A 15,659-nucleotide genomic window follows, 5' to 3' on the forward strand; every position below is an offset into this window, starting at 1 on the left:
TTAAGAGGCATTTGGGAAACAGCCACCCCCCACGCCAAAACGACAGCCAGAACCCACCGCTTATTAAAAGCTCTGGGCTTATTACAATGGATAACCTTTATTTACTTTCATTATACTATTAAACAACAAGAGACTATTAATTTCTCCCACCGAACTACAAGTCGGACCCATAAAGCAAAAGCAGTCACCTAATTGAGTTCATTTTAATTTCTCTCCAATCGGGGCGAATTACGCAGGTGATAAATCAGTGGGACAGGCCTCACCTCCAGAAGAGGGCCTAATTTGCAGCTAATTACAAAACTGATTTCTACTGGAAGATCAATACCAAAACGAATTGGAAATGACTTGCAATCACAAAGAGCGTCAGGGAGAGTATTAAAAGGCAGAGGGAAAAGGGTTAGACTAGAAAAAGAGGGTGAGTAAGTAAGAAAAAAGAAAGGAGGCCAGGAACAGTCCAGAAAAATCAGCTTTAATTTAATGCAATATTAATCAGAGTATTTTCCCTTTCATGGGTGCCTCAGGTTTTTTTTTCTTTTTTTCCCCTGGAAAATGTGTCCCTATTAGCCAGTGTCTGGGTTCTGTAGCGAGGCATTAAAAAGCCATTCTGGAGATGCAAAACTCAATGGATTCACCCCTCCCACACTTCTGCTAGCCATTTGGTCATCCTTTTCAGACCTATCTTTTCAGTTTTCCCCCTCCTGCCCTTTATCTGCATGATAAAACGTCTGTTTGGCGTCTGAAGCCTGCGAGAATAGAGGAAAACATCCGACATTGTGCCAGTGAACAGTTGTAGCAGACAATTAGAGTTTATCTGTGATAGTGGCAGACAAGAGCGGGGTCACAGGCGTCCTCCTGTGGGAGCGCGGCCCACTGAGCCACGCACACTGCGCTTTGGACAAACATTGTCAACACTCAGACTCCGGAAGTCTCATCTCATTAAAAAAAATCTGCTAACATCTGCCATCAGTGTCTTTAAGCATATTTACAAAGGGAACATGATTAAGAAAGGGGAAGCTGGAAGAGTATTTTTTTACATTGAGAAAGTTTTTTATTTAATTAAAAAGTCAGTTCACCCAAATTAGAAGTTAGATTTCATTTTTTTTGTTCGTTTGTTTTCTGATAGACGTCCCTGGGATTCCATCCCAGTGCAATGAAGGTGAATGGGAGGCTTTTGTGTACCACAGTGCCTTTACAGGCTTTGGTTTCAGTAGTTCTGATAATAAAAACATTTCTTTAATAAGTGCAGATAATTCAGTGCTAAAATAATATACAGTAAAGAAAAGACGTGTTGCCATGAGTTTTTGATCAAAAGTCATGATTAATAAATATTGTCTACATCAAAAATCCTCACTTATTTATAATGATATTTTACTTAAACTTTTTATTTAAATAATCTATTTTTGATCGATTTTAGAGTTTATTTCATGTGGGGGGGTTTTTTGTTTGTCTTTTTAATTTTTAATTTTTCAAAATTAAAAGGAAAGTTTATTTTGAAAAAATATTATTTTTTAAAAGAAAAAAGAAATGAGGAAATCTGTTTTTTAAATATTTGATAGATTAGCAATAATAATGAAAATCTTTAACGGCAAACCTCAGTGTTTTAACAATTTTTCCTTAAAAAAAAAGTTACACCTCCGTCAGTCTCTACTAAATGGGTGGCTCCAGATGTGTTTACATTTCAAAATATCAGAAGGAATAAGGGTTTGTATTTTTGCGTGATTTGGGTGAACTGGCCCTTTAAGCCAACATCTGAGCCCAAACAAAAAGAAAAGCCTCAACAGTTTTTATGATAACAAAACACACAAGCTGCACAAGTGATTGTATTCAGAGATAAGAGGTAATGAAATTTAAAGGTGGTTTAGACTCCAAATTAAAACAAAAAAAACTCCCCCCCCCAAAAAAATGTGAATAGTGTTCCTTAAACGAGGCCACATGGTGTGTCTGTAACAAAGCAGAACTGCTTTCTCCCTTGGCTGATCAGGAGTAGCACTGCAGTCAAGCACAAAGGGCCAGCTGACACCTTGGCTTTTCACTCATCTCAAAATCCCACTTCCTCTCAGACAATACCAAAATACATTCATGATATGCTTGAACTGCCACCCTGCAGCATGAACACACACACACACACACACACACACACAAAACACACACACAATGCTCTCATACAAATTTATACTCACACAGGCCTGTGTGGAACGCTTAATGGAGGAGGAGAAAGGAGGATTTCCATCTAGGTATTGTTTGGTTGTGTAATGATTCAACTGTCCTTTTCCCAGGCTAATGAGTACTCGCTTCCTGCCCTGAATTCCAGCCTGGACGAAGGCAAACCCAGTTTATCCTCTAGCGCCAACCCAGACCTGGGCCCCAGCGTGTCGCAAAGCTACCCTGTAGGTAAGATCAAGTGCCATACAGTACGCCTTTATGCTGCTGAGCCACAGCTTCAGCTGAGGGGTTTTGAACAATGTAAAAGGACAAGAAAGTCAGAGCTAAACATGCCTGTGCAACTGACAAAGAGCAAAATGAAATATGTGACAATAAAGGCAAAGCAAAAAGTTAAGTGTGAAGACTTTTTTACCGTTTCACTCTGAGCTGAAAATGCGATAAAAAGCTTAGCAGCAGTCTTCCGTCTTGTTTTTTTTTTTTTTTCCTTTTTTTTGCTGAGCAAGCAGGGCGATAAGAGAGACTGGGAGGGGAGGGGAGCTGTTCAGTCACTACTGGACAAGGACCTTTGGGTGCCAGCACATCAGAACTATGACTGTGTATCAGAGCAAGGTCTCTGGGAGAAAAAAAAAAAACAGGCCACCATGCAGGACTGACTGCTTGTTGGCTGCTGCTGTGTTGCTCCTGCAATTTGTTCTCCAGGAGACAGTTTGTGTGTCTCAAAGCACGAGTAATGTGCCTCGGTAAATACGCTCTGGCATTTCTGCCGCCTAACTCTAACACTATGATCATTTATTTCACCCTCCTCTCTCTCTTTCTCTCTCTCTCTGCTTCTCCCTCCTAGTTGTCTCCTCTCCTTGTCACAGTTAATGACTGTCTGGTTAATTGAAATATTGTTTTGTTGTTGCAGTGTTATTACCAAGAAGAAGGTTAAGTTTACTGAAAGTTTACGATGACTGTCGGGGGCCTGAGATTAATATACAGAGCTTTTATTAAAATTCATATAATTATGCAGCAGCCATCAAAGGCAACGAGTTCTGCGTGGGGGGGAGGACAGGGTGATTGAAAATTGCTGCAGCCCTCCTTCTCAAATGATAGCCAAGCAGTCTTATGAGAAAAGAAAGGGCCCTTCTCTCATTAATATGTGGGAGGTAGATTTCCCCCTGTAAGGCAGGCCTCCTGAGAAGAAAGGTGTGTGTTTGTCCTTTGTGCACTGATGGCCCCATAGAAACAGGCCTGTCTCTACAGGCGGCACCTGGGATATTTTAGATGGTCTCTGCAGAGAGGGTCTCCTTACTGCTTTACAGGTGCAAAGAGACATTAAGAGGAAGAAAGATGGGATTGTATGGATAGCTGTGTGTTCCAGTTTGTGTGCATGTGTGTGTGTGTGTTAGTGTATGGAAAGCACCTGACTCGACTTGATTTTGTATTAGTAAATAAGTTTTTTCCGCGCCCTTCCATGTTGGAAGATCTCAGGAATAAAGCGTACAGAGGTCAAACTAATGGAACAAACATGGCTCTGACTTCCACTTGGTAATTACTATTTGGTTAGTGGCTCTTCTGCTTGGTTTTCCCCCAGTGCCTGCCTGCGTGGATAATAGGTGATATTCAGGTGTGTGGTCTCTCTAATGGCTGAGTATTACAGTTTACTTGCCAGAGATAAGCTCACCAGAGGAATTTTAAGCCTTGCAAAAAGTGGCAAATTATCTGCAGTATTTAGGCTGAGATCCAATTTCAAATTAATTGTGTCTTTACGCGGGAAAGAACTGCAGATTATGTTCGTGCTTAAAAATGTGTTTTTGAACACCAATTAAAATGCCTGCAGTTATTGATCTTGTTGATTTTATGTCCTGGAATTTGCATAATCTATTAAAAATGAATGATTCATGAAGTGTTCATTGCCAGAGATCGGGATTCTCAGTGAACTGAAAGACTTCAGAGATAGAAATCTTTTGTGTCCTCTGCTTATCCTATTAAGGCTCAAAAGTACCTGCAAAGCAGGCTCAAATAAGAAAGGGATTTAAGGGCATTGTGCACATCATCGAAATTCAGAGGCAAGAAGCCACTTCCATTAAAACACTTTTTTTCTCTCCCTTTCCTCCACATTAATGCTGTATTACCTGCTAAATAGTCCCTCTTACCCCATAAAAACACCAAAGGGTTCCATGAATATGTGGATAGGACAATTGCATATTGTGAGGTAATTTCTATTGTTGATATGGGAAGTAATTTCTTTGATGAATTCCCTTCGAGAGATGGATTTCATCTCAAGTGCTTCTTATTCTTGTTCAGTCGAACTGCTTAAAATTCAAATAGTGTGAGCCGTGGGTGAATTTGTGAATAGCGGAGGGAGGAGCTCGGAACTTTTTTTGTGTGTATTTTGAGAAATAAATGGAGAGATGGTCTCGATACGGCCAATTGTCCACTATTTCTATAGAGCGTTTCTGTATTTCCTGAAATTAGCCAGAGCCCACCTGTTTTCTTGATGCTGCTTCAGACTTAAGAGCCCTCTTAAAATTCCCATGAGCGTTCAGTGGGAGTTTTACACATCTCCGCTCATTGGCCGCATACTGAAGACTCTTTAAACATATTCCCTGCTGGGCCTGTTAATGGAGGCCTCCAATGGCTTAAAGCCCCTGTGTCAATGACACCTCTCCTCCTCAAGCAGCTGCTTCTGTACACCCCTTTTATACCGTCCTGCTATTAAACAAAACCTCATCCAGCAAACACAACTAGCCACACTTTACATTCAGTTAAGCTGAGCGAGTGCTCTCAGGGTGAACTACACAGAAAGCGTCAAGACCTGCCGTTGTCCAGTGAGCAGCGAGCAATGATCAGACAGTGAACCTGCCATCAGTGATGTGTGGCCTCGTGACAAATCGCTCCCGTGTCTTCCCACAGGGGAAAACGCAGGCTCCGAAATTAATGCTTATTTCATCTTCAGAAAAGCAAACTAACCTTTGAGCACACATTTGATAATGAATGACTTTCAGCCGGTGTTCGGGGAATTAAAGCAATTTGGCTCTCCAAACATTCTTTACTTAGTTGTAATTAATTAGGGTGCTGAGATTTTTTGGCTCGTGATAAATTGCCCCATTCTGCATATAGCCTAGAAAATGGAGGTCAAAGATTTTTGGTTGTTGTTGTAGCAAACATGAAGGTGTCCCTGTCATGGTAAATTTAATACTCTTGCAAGCAAAAGAGTCATTCACAAATGACTTTGTTCGTGTGCCAAATAACAAGAAGGTCACCCCGGTTTTCCCTTTGTGTTTTAAGAAATTGAGTAGTTGTTAGTGCATAATGTTTCTGGTTGTGGGTTCAGATAAAACCCACGAGTCAGTTTTTCCATGCTAAAATAATATATGTTTTTAGTCACTCTGTGTACTTCAAAGTTTGCTTTTTGGGGGGGGTCAAATATGTTCACAAGAAATGCTCTATGTTTATGAAATATAACACAGTATTCCCAGCTCGAGCTGCTTCTCAAATGAAGACAGAAATCAACAGGCTTTTGTAACAGCGAACCAAAAAATCTTTGAATTGATTTTTGCAGCGAAAGAAAGAAAAAAAAGAGGACAGGGGAAAATAAATAGCTCGATTTGCTGGCGTTCAATCTAAGGGGACTGTCAGAGGAAACAGACAATATAAAGAAAGCCATCTTTTAATGAGAATCTGGACACACATCTCTGTTGCAAAAACAACAAAGGCTAGGAAGCAGCTAATGAGGCTATCATTGCTGTACAGAGAGTTCTCCGAATCGGTGCCTCTCTGAAAGAGGGTTTTAAAGGGGACATAAAGCAACAGTAACAGAGCTGCTGGCAGTCACTGCCAACTGCATCCTGGAATATACAAAAGCAGGATTCGGCACAGGCGGTTATCAGCACAGAAGCTTGGCAAACATACCTTTAAAACACCTTTATTAACTGTTTTTAATGGGTAAACCTTTCATGTTTTGCATGTTAAAGTCCTTTCTTTTATTAATTTATTCTAATCGCTAAGCAAAATTATGGCAAAATTGGCACTTTTTGGAGAGGAAATGAAGGCTGAAGTATTGCTTCACTGATCTGATTGACTGGATCAGTTTTAGGTCCAATATTGATGAATTGACTAAACAAAATCAAATACTTTATTTTTTATTTGTTTAGTGATTTTGTTTTGTTTATTTTTGATGTAGTTACACTTACTTCGTGCACATTGACAACCCCAATAATGTTCCTTTCCTGTTTCAGTTGGACACATTTTTTTAAAATTCAGAAATAAAACAATAACATCCCAGATTGGAAGCAGCGTCACAAGAGGAAAAACATAATGACTCCTTCATCCAAACTTATAGTAAAATCAGCTTTCATAAAACTCTGTTATCAAGTCTTGCTTGGTTATTTAAAATATGAAGTGCCCGTCGATGACTACAGTACAGCTGTGACTTCATGCAGCATAAAAGAAGCCGAAGTGAACTGCAGTATGCTATTATTTCTGAAGAAAATAAATTAAAACTGCAAGCAAAAGCAGATCCTGTGGTGATTATATTTTTCAGAAGTTAATGAAGAGATTAGAGTATTTACTTTTATTAAACATATGAGCCAGCCGTAGCTGCTGCAATAATAATGAAGAAAAGATAGTGTCAGTGTTTAGGGAGACAGCTAGACAATAGTTACCAGTGTCTACACACACACACACACACACACACATACACAATGGCCTCAACCCTGCTGGACCCCCCACCTACAGTACTCCCACGGCTCCCTTTGACTTATGTGCACTGGCTTGTGGCTAACTAATTCTTATTATAAATGAAAGGTCCAGCATGACCTCACTCTTTTCTGTAAAGCTCTTTAACTCTGCAGCCCTTGAGTTTCAGCGCTTTAAGCGAAAGATAAATCTCAGCAGACCCTCATACAATACAACGATCAGTGTGGAGATTTGCAAACAATAGGGAACAGTTGTTGGACATAAGATTTAATCGTTTCTTTATCAGACAATTTGTGATCACAAATGAAAAAGTTCTTTTTGGGGGGAAGTGTTTTTAGAGCAAATTCACAAGTTCCTATTTCCTTTCATGTACTATTTTACAGCTTTGTGGTTTACATTGTAACTTTGAACAAACCTGTGAATAAATATTTTTTCTGCTGAACAACAGAGTGGCAAATTTGTGTCATCGAGTGACAAATTCAGACAAAAAGAAATTTATAAGAACTATTTTTTTTATTAATATTCATATTTTAAGGGTTCATTTTATGGTGAAGCTGAAAACCTTGATTAAGATTGGTATTTTTGTTTTGTTTTGTTTTTGTTTTTGTTTGTTTTTTTGCTGTTCGAATTTCCACTGGTGTAAGTTTTAGGATCAGTAATTTTACAAGAATGTGCAGGAGCCCAATAATCACAATAACAACACAAAAATGCATCATAACATTAATATTATACATAAGAGTCTTTTTCAAGAGTTAACATGGATTATATGAGTTATATTTTAAGTAAATGAGGCCAGCAGGTCAGCCTGGAGATGATTTTAATCACTGAATAAAATACTGTTGTATACATCATATTCTAGATACTTTAATTATAGCTGTAAAATAGAAGGGCAGCACTGTAGTTGAGCAGGAAAACAATGAAAACAGTGTCAGCTGCTGTTAATCCTTTGTATTGGTTCCTATTTTACCAAAAAAACAAACAAACAAACAAAGAGAGCCTCAACTCTCCATGCCCTCTTTGCATTAAGTAGCCATTCAAAGCTTCCACGGCTTCTTTTACTCCTAACCCTCGTCTTCCTGGTCCTCTCTGGCAGATCTTGGCCTTGTGGGCCTGCCACCGTGTTTCTTTGCCAGTTTTACCACTAACCTTTCCAGTCCCTGGCCCCCACATCCCTCAGCATAGCCAGTATTCCTGCCAGCTTGTAGTAGTGGTACATCATTAGCCAAAAGTATCATTCCCACATCCTCGAAATAAACAAATAATGTGTTTGTTCCATAATTTTTTGTATATTTTTTCTGTGTTTTATGCTTACTGGCAGTACATTTGAGTTACCTTTTTTGTTTTGTTGATTGTTTTATTCTATTATATAGTTATTGCTTTGCATATCTCTCATTTTGTTAGAGGTACAGAGTCACAGACATTAAAAGTGAGACAAATCATGCATAGCGCAACTGCAGAGTCAAAAACATTGTTTGAGGGAAAACTGCATTTACCAGTAAACACTTTTTGCCTCGTAAGATGAAAAAGTAAACTTGGATTTGGATCTGGTGCCAGACTATAATTTTCTTTTTTTTTTCTGTAGCATCAACAACATGAACAACTGTTGTCCTCTGGTGTTATGGTGCATTTTATCCTGTACTTCCTCATTAAAGCTCCAGTGGGAGATGATTTTTCCCTGTGAGTCCAAGTCACCCTCACAGTTGACAATATAGCAGGGGCCTCTCTTACCCCACCCGCTGTGGTAAATGGGGTTACGTGCCGTAGTCCGAATGTCCCTATGGCCAACGAGGACAGCCCAACCGTCACTCTCAATTACAGAGCTGAATATCTGCAGCCAGACGGGTGACGCTCTGCGGAGGGGCCTGCGTGCTCTGCCTTTACAGCCACTACAAAAAAGAGAGACTTCTGGGGTTTACTAAAGGCTGCCATATTTAGACAAGTTTGAATTGTTTAATGAGGAGACATATATACGTGACTAGGATTCGGTTGATTGGAAGCAGCAGCTGTTAGTTTGTTTTTAGTTCACCTATTAGAGGCAGGCTGATGCTTTCTGGTAACTGAAATCTGGAGTTTTGTACTGACTGACTTGTGGTGGTGGTGGTGAGTCATGACGTCCACAGAAACAGGGGGTAATGGTTGTTTTGTGTAATTGCACATTTGCATTTTGAGAATGGGAGGCTGAAAGCAGAGGTGAAAGTGGCTAACCGCACTTAAGTTTGCTTCTAACAACCTTTATTTTGCAGGAACAACTACTTATTTGCTCAGCAGATTCAGACTCTACATATTTTTTTAATAATATCAGACTCTGAAAGCAGCCACTCAAGCAGAATATAAAAAAGTTCAGATTTTCAATTCTCAAAGCTTAAAAAAAGAACACTTTGCTTCTTGCTTTAAAGATGGAAATGTTTCTTTTCACTCAAGTGTTAAGGATTCATTTGTACGTTACAGCGTCACCAATCTTAAACAGAAGATTTTCTAGATCACAACTGAGTTTTTTTTCTGTTTGTTTTGTTTTGTCTCTGCAGGTCGGGATATGGCCAACACAACCTTACCTGGGTATCCCCCTCACGTTCCCCCTACAGGCCAGGGCAGCTACCCAACCTCCACGCTCGCTGGAATGGTTCCTGGTAAGAGATGAACTGTTTTATATTGTCATTAGGGGTTATTTAACAGTTGGCGTTGCCCTCAAAACATTTGTAGAAGATGTATAATATTTAAATGAATATTGACCTGTAGAATAAGGGATTCACATATTCTTATATTATGTGTGCATATGATTGGATCAGACAAGCTGAGTAGGTGATCAAAGAAAGGGAAGAGCATGGTCAAACTCTCTTCCTTCTCATCTTCCTGGTCCTGTTGGCTCATCATCTCCTCTGGTGGCCGTTCTCAGCGGCCTCGATAAACAGCCCTCCCCAGCCTCTGCGCTCCAGAGCATATCCCTTTACTCTCCTCTACTTAACCTGCAGTTCAGGTTCACAGCAAACAGTTAAGGGTCAAAAGGCAGAGGCATGAGAGCCCGGTAAATATTCAAATCATTGTCTCTCTGAGGAGGTCAGGTTTGTGTTTCACTGCCAGGAACAGGGCAAAGATGCAGTTTTGGTGCCGGGCTTTATACGCTTCTTCAGCTCCAGCATCGAGGCACACGTTTTCAGCAAAGCACAGCCAGCATTTTGCTTTGACGTGATTAAACCACATGGACAAGGAAATCAGTCAAGTGTGCATTGTGTTAGCATATCATTTACCAATCAGGCACCCCATCACAGACTCTGGCTGTTCCTTTTTCTTCCATTATAAAGGGCTGCCATGACATTTTTTATTATATTCTCAGCCAAGGAGGTTGCATTTATTTTCCATTTGTTGTTGTTTTGTGATTTGAAGGTAGACTAAAAAGGAGCATTTCATAAAACCTAGTGGTAACTTAGTCCTCAAAGCACTAAACAAATGCTTTTGTAAAGGGTAAGGGTATTTCTTAAAGGGTAGGTACACCCAAATTACATAGCATCATCCATATTTCATCTAACCCTGCTTTAATGTAACAGTGGGTAAAATAAAATTCGTGGTGTTCTTAGAACTGGATGACTTACATGTAATGCTATGTTGCTAGATTATTTATTATTTATTTATAAATTATTTATTATATTATTTAATCACGTTATTTTTTAAATTAGTAGTTTATTTTTGAAAATATTGAGAATATAGAGACAATATAAATTAATTTCTGTTCTTTTTTTTTCATATTCTTCTTCAAAAGCTTGATCCCATAATAGCCAAGGCAGCAGTAAAAACAAAGGGTGATGTGGGAGCCCTGGGCGGTAGCGCAGCCCAGATTTACTTTTTGATTTCAGCTAATAAAACTGTTAAATCATGTGGGTGGAAAAGAGACAAGTCAAACATACTTTTACTTTCCATTTGTTCCTATGTGGCACCAAGCAAAAGATGAGGACCTTAATCCCATGGCTTGTGGTTTTGTGTTACAACTGATTCATCCTATACACAACCACTAAGATTTAGTGACAGGCACAAAACACTGTTAAAGCAAAGCCACTTCTCACCAGCTCCATATAAAATCTGGCCTTTATTATCTCGTAAAAGAAAGAAACGTGTTGAACCAGCAGCAGTGCTCACTGACATGCTCCAAGGTACTTCTGTTGCAAGAAACATCAGAGTTCAGACCAGAGGGCTTTCAGACTGGAGATGTTAAAACTCCTCCAAGAAAGGCTGCAGGATTTATTGCAGCATATCAAAAACGTATGCATGAAACTGTTTATTACCACTCTGTGTTTATTAGACTGTTTTGGAATATACTGGAGGAAGAAGAATGGCTTGATATCCATAAATGGGACAGGGAAAAGCCGCCTTCAGTGTCACATCCTGTATTGTTCAGTGTTGCATAACTTAAGTGAAATGAAAAAGAAATAAATTACTTGCTTGACTGGTCTCACATCGATGACTATCATTTCCACCCACAAATTGCATCCTGTTTTGAATGACGAGAAATGACTGCATGTGAAGGGGGTAATGGTTTGATGCATTGAAATGCTAATTGATTTGTTGTTTTTGTTTTGCAGGGAGTGAGTTTTCGGGGAACCCCTACAGTCATCCACAGTACACAACCTACAATGAAGCCTGGCGATTCAGCAACCCAGCATTACTAAGTGAGTAGAGAGTGAGAAACTTGATGAGAATGATTAATTGACCATTTACTAGATCAGCGATAGTCCAGTTGTAGCCTTGCAGACATGGAAGTCTTAGGATATTTATACATCCCAAAGCATTACAGCTGGAGCGCTAACAAGAGCAATACTTGCTTTTTAGTGCTTCAGTGCTTTTGAAGGTTATGTTTAAATAAAACACAAAACACCACCTGTATTAAAATAGATATTTGTTGCAAGTGTTATTTTGTATTATCTTGACCAAGTAAAGCTTGAGCTAATCCTTAAAACTGACCTACTATTTTCTGTCATTTCTATATTATTACAACGACGGATTCTTATATGTTTCCAATAATGAGGTTAGAGTATGTTTAATAGCTCAGATTACATTGCTCTAAACCCTGAATTTAAGGCAGTTTTGGATATGTATGATCCAGGATATCACTAATATGATGATCCTGTCCCTGGTTGTGAACACACGAGCCCCACCCACCTGGTCTTCAAGCCTTCTGTTTGCAAGTTGCAGCCAATCAGGAGACAGCTGTCTTATCTGGATGGTGGTCTTAAAGGGACAGGAGTTAAAAATCTTGTTTCAGACTGTAGATGAATTAAGGCCCAGTAGCAGAGAAATAAAGACTAATTTGAACAGAGAATCATGCAAAACTACTCTAGTAGAGTGCAGTGATAGAAATTAAAGCGCTAGAAATGAGCACAATAGGTCCCCTTGAACATCCTCCTACGATCCTAAATGTTAAAGTGTTATATTTGAAAAATTATGTTAGGACAACAGTTGAGTAATTTACTGACGTAAAATCATTTTGCTGATATTGCTATACTAAAACCAAAAAAATCTTCATGTCATGTCTTCTACGTACAATAGGTGACCTTTTGTCTGTGACACGTAGCTTTAGCGTGTCTCTTTTTTGATTACAGCATTTGCAGATTCAAATGTAAATCAAATGATTTAGAAAGCATAAAAAATGTGAAATGCTTAAGATGCAACCTTTCTTAGTTGTTTATAGCTAGTTAAGTAAACAACATTTAAGTAAACTTTAAAGGAAAATCCTAATTTTGCTGGTCTAAAATCAAGGATTGTTTCAAAAGTTCCAGTATGGAAACCTTGGCAGGTGGTAAAAACAATAAATGTGGGGAACAGGTCTTAGTAAATGGTCAGTATGATGTGGCTTGAATGATGAAACCCACTATTACACATTATAATATTAATATTGATATATTTGGTAAATGGCAGTGAAAACTGTATTTGTTGTTTCAAATGGTTCGTTCTTCTGTTAACTTTCAGGTTCCCCTTATTATTATAGTGCCGCATCGAGAGGCTCCGCCCCTCCCACTGCTGCCACTGCCTATGACCGTCACTAGTTACCATGGAAACCAAATCAACCTGCAGGACCATGGCCTCAGCCTCCATATTGCCCCGGTGTGAGCAGCATGGTCCACTGGACACTGAGCAACTGCGCATAAAATATTCCTGGCTCACACAAAAAGAAACTAAACGGTTTTTGGGATTTGTGACAACTTCAGTCCTCTCTCATCGCAGCTTTGTTGGACCATCAAAGCCAAACTTAATCTCCAAGACATCATCACGGACAGTGAAAGTTGCTACACACATGATGAAACTTGTGGCTAAATGCAGTGATTTAAAAAATAAAATAAAAGGAAAAAGACTCTAAAAAAAGAAAAGAAAAGTCAAGAATTCTTTCCCCCTTTAGCAGTACCACAGTTTCATCCCATCACGGATCAATACTGTACATTCCTTTTTCTTGAAGGCTCTCAGCAGGGACACTGTCCAGAGCTTAAAATGTAGCAGCAGCCTTTTTTCCCCACTTTTCCAATTTGTCTCCCTCTCGATTCAAACGGCAGTGCAGAGAGATCAGAGGAGATTAGCAGCAACACGTGCAGGCTGTGGCAGCCTAATGTTGATTTTATCCATTTGAACAGTCACCGACTGAACATCCAGCATGAGTAAATCGATCGCTTTTGATGCCATGAGAAGATTAGGACATGTTCTCTGTGATACACAATCAAGATGTAAAAATGAAAATGAAATAAATAAAGAAACATCCGTTTGAAAATAGATGGAGCCATGACTATATAGCACCATGGCCCGCTATTTGCAAGACTTCGAGAAACTAGTAAATATATTCTTAAAATGATTTTTTTATTTCATTTTTATAATTCGTAATGACTCAACTGCAGACTGCTTGGCTAGTGTTTCACTATGTCTTATTTGTCAGGATTCAAGAGGTCATCAGGCAAAACTTTTTTTGTGTTTTTTTTTTTTGTTAATTTTGCACTATTTTGGAGGTTTGCAACACTGGAGCGTTATTATGCAGAAAACTGACATGCATCTTTGCTTTATTTCACAAAACTGGCTGTAAGTCCAAAAGGCACTTACAGTTAATCTTGTATTTCAAGGCCCATCATGTCACTGCCTTGACGTGCACTATACTATGTTCTCACAGCTTACATTTCTATTTAAGTTGATTAAGTCTTTGGCATTCAACCACAAAAAAAGGATATAACAGCCATCCCAAGTAAAAACACTATCATCATTTGTCTAGTCTGATAACTGAAGCGTTCAGATTCACTCTGATAAGATGATTCTGATGACTCCAACAAAATCAAAAAGCAGGGCGACGTTTTCAGCTAAATGCCTTAAACATGCTCCTTCCTAACTTTAGCCCCCTCGTCCCCCTCCAACATGTTTCAGGCCAAGTCATTTGTTTGAATCAAGCTGGAATGATGGTTTCTTCATCTGTCAAGTGAATGTATTTGCATTTGCCAAAGACTTAGTTCTCATTAATGTTTATTTACAGGCCGCCTATATGCATCACGAGAGCAGTATTATTGTTATTATTATTATTAGGAAAAAAAACCCGCATTGTTCATGAGGAAAAGTATATGTATAAATTCTATGCAGTGCAGAGATGGTCATCATATGCATATTCAGCTGTAAACCTAAAGGTAGGTGGAGTTTATTTAATGTTATGTTATTTACAAATTGTTCATTTTGTAGAAGCATTCTTTGTGTGTGATGTGAAGACACTTCTCTGTAAATACAGTAAGAAAAAATGTCTTTCATGTTCATGGGTATTATCACTTTCATTATGCTGATATCACTTGTACAATAATAAAAGTGTCTGAAATCTTTTACGCAAAAGGACCTGCGGGTTGTCTCGTATAATCATTACATTTACACATAAAGACAAAAAATTGACTGGTTAGATTTTCTTAAATGGGAGGATTTCATATTTTTCTATTTTTTATCACTTCACACAAAAAAGAAAATCATGTTTGAAAGTTTTTCACTGTTTTTTTTATATTTGTGCATTTACTAGAACAAAACTAAGTGACAAAAATCCTCATCTGTACAAGCTAAATTTAATCAAAATTCCTAATTTTAAAAACAAAACTTCTTTTGTTTGTCACATTTATGATATTTTTCATATTTTTGAGCCCTAACTTGAAAAGAAAAAAACATGATCATTTTAAATTTATTGGATACATTTTAAAAGTAAACAATTAAGTATAGCTTCTCTTTACTTAATTATTTTAGGGCTGCATTTCAATCCATTTATATAAAAGAATGAACCTTCATTTTGTGAAATTATGGTCAACATCTAAGTCAAAGTCAGCTTTATTGTCAATTCTGCATGTACATAAACACAATCAAAATGACAATCACAATTACCCCTGACCCCTGGTGTGCAACTACAATACAGTATAACAAATAAAATAGAGAGCTATAAGAATAAGGCATACAGATATGAAAATAAATATGAAGTATCAAATAGACTATACATAATTACACTCTACAAAACACAAGGTGTACAAGAATCCTTAAAGCTCTATATAATATTGCACTTCTTTGTTAAAATTATAACATATAAATAAATATATATGTATATCATGAATTATTAAAAAGGTCTATGAGACTGAATGTACAGATAAATTCAATCTACCATTATATACAGGTGTCCCAAAACATATAAAGTAAGTAAAGTTGAATTCAAAGTTGGTAAACTCCAAAGTTTTTTTATAGAAATACTGAAAAGCCATGACATAAGAAGTGTTTATTTGCTGATAATTTTACCCTTTTATTAAATTCAAAATCACAATATATCAAAAGTTGAAATTCAG

At 38.2% G+C, this 15,659-nt stretch overlaps 1 protein-coding gene across 6 annotated transcripts in view; it reads left to right on the forward strand.

Moving 5' to 3' along the window:
• Nucleotides 1-14,680, forward strand: part of pax2b (paired box 2b) — a 29,659-nt gene extending 14,979 nt beyond the window's left edge. For 3 of the 6 annotated variants that reach the window (XM_019362516.2, XM_013269546.2, XM_013269547.2), the window contains exons 7-10: nt 2,277-2,391; nt 9,372-9,473; nt 11,418-11,504; nt 12,802-14,680. In XM_019362516.2, the coding sequence (XP_019218061.1) occupies nt 2,277-2,391; nt 9,372-9,473; nt 11,418-11,504; nt 12,802-12,878 (381 nt within the window). In that variant the 3' untranslated portion in view covers nt 12,879-14,680. The remainder of the gene's footprint in view (nt 1-2,276; nt 2,392-9,371; nt 9,474-11,417; nt 11,505-12,801) is intronic. The other 3 variants (XM_019362515.2, XM_013269544.2, XM_013269545.2) reach the window with 1 other exon arrangement.
• Nucleotides 14,681-15,659: the final 979 nt, after the last annotated feature.

The sequence above is a fragment of the Oreochromis niloticus genome, linkage group LG8, assembly GCF_001858045.2.
Source record: "Oreochromis niloticus isolate F11D_XX linkage group LG8, O_niloticus_UMD_NMBU, whole genome shotgun sequence".
NCBI classification, from domain to species: Eukaryota; Metazoa; Chordata; class Actinopteri; order Cichliformes; family Cichlidae; genus Oreochromis; species Oreochromis niloticus.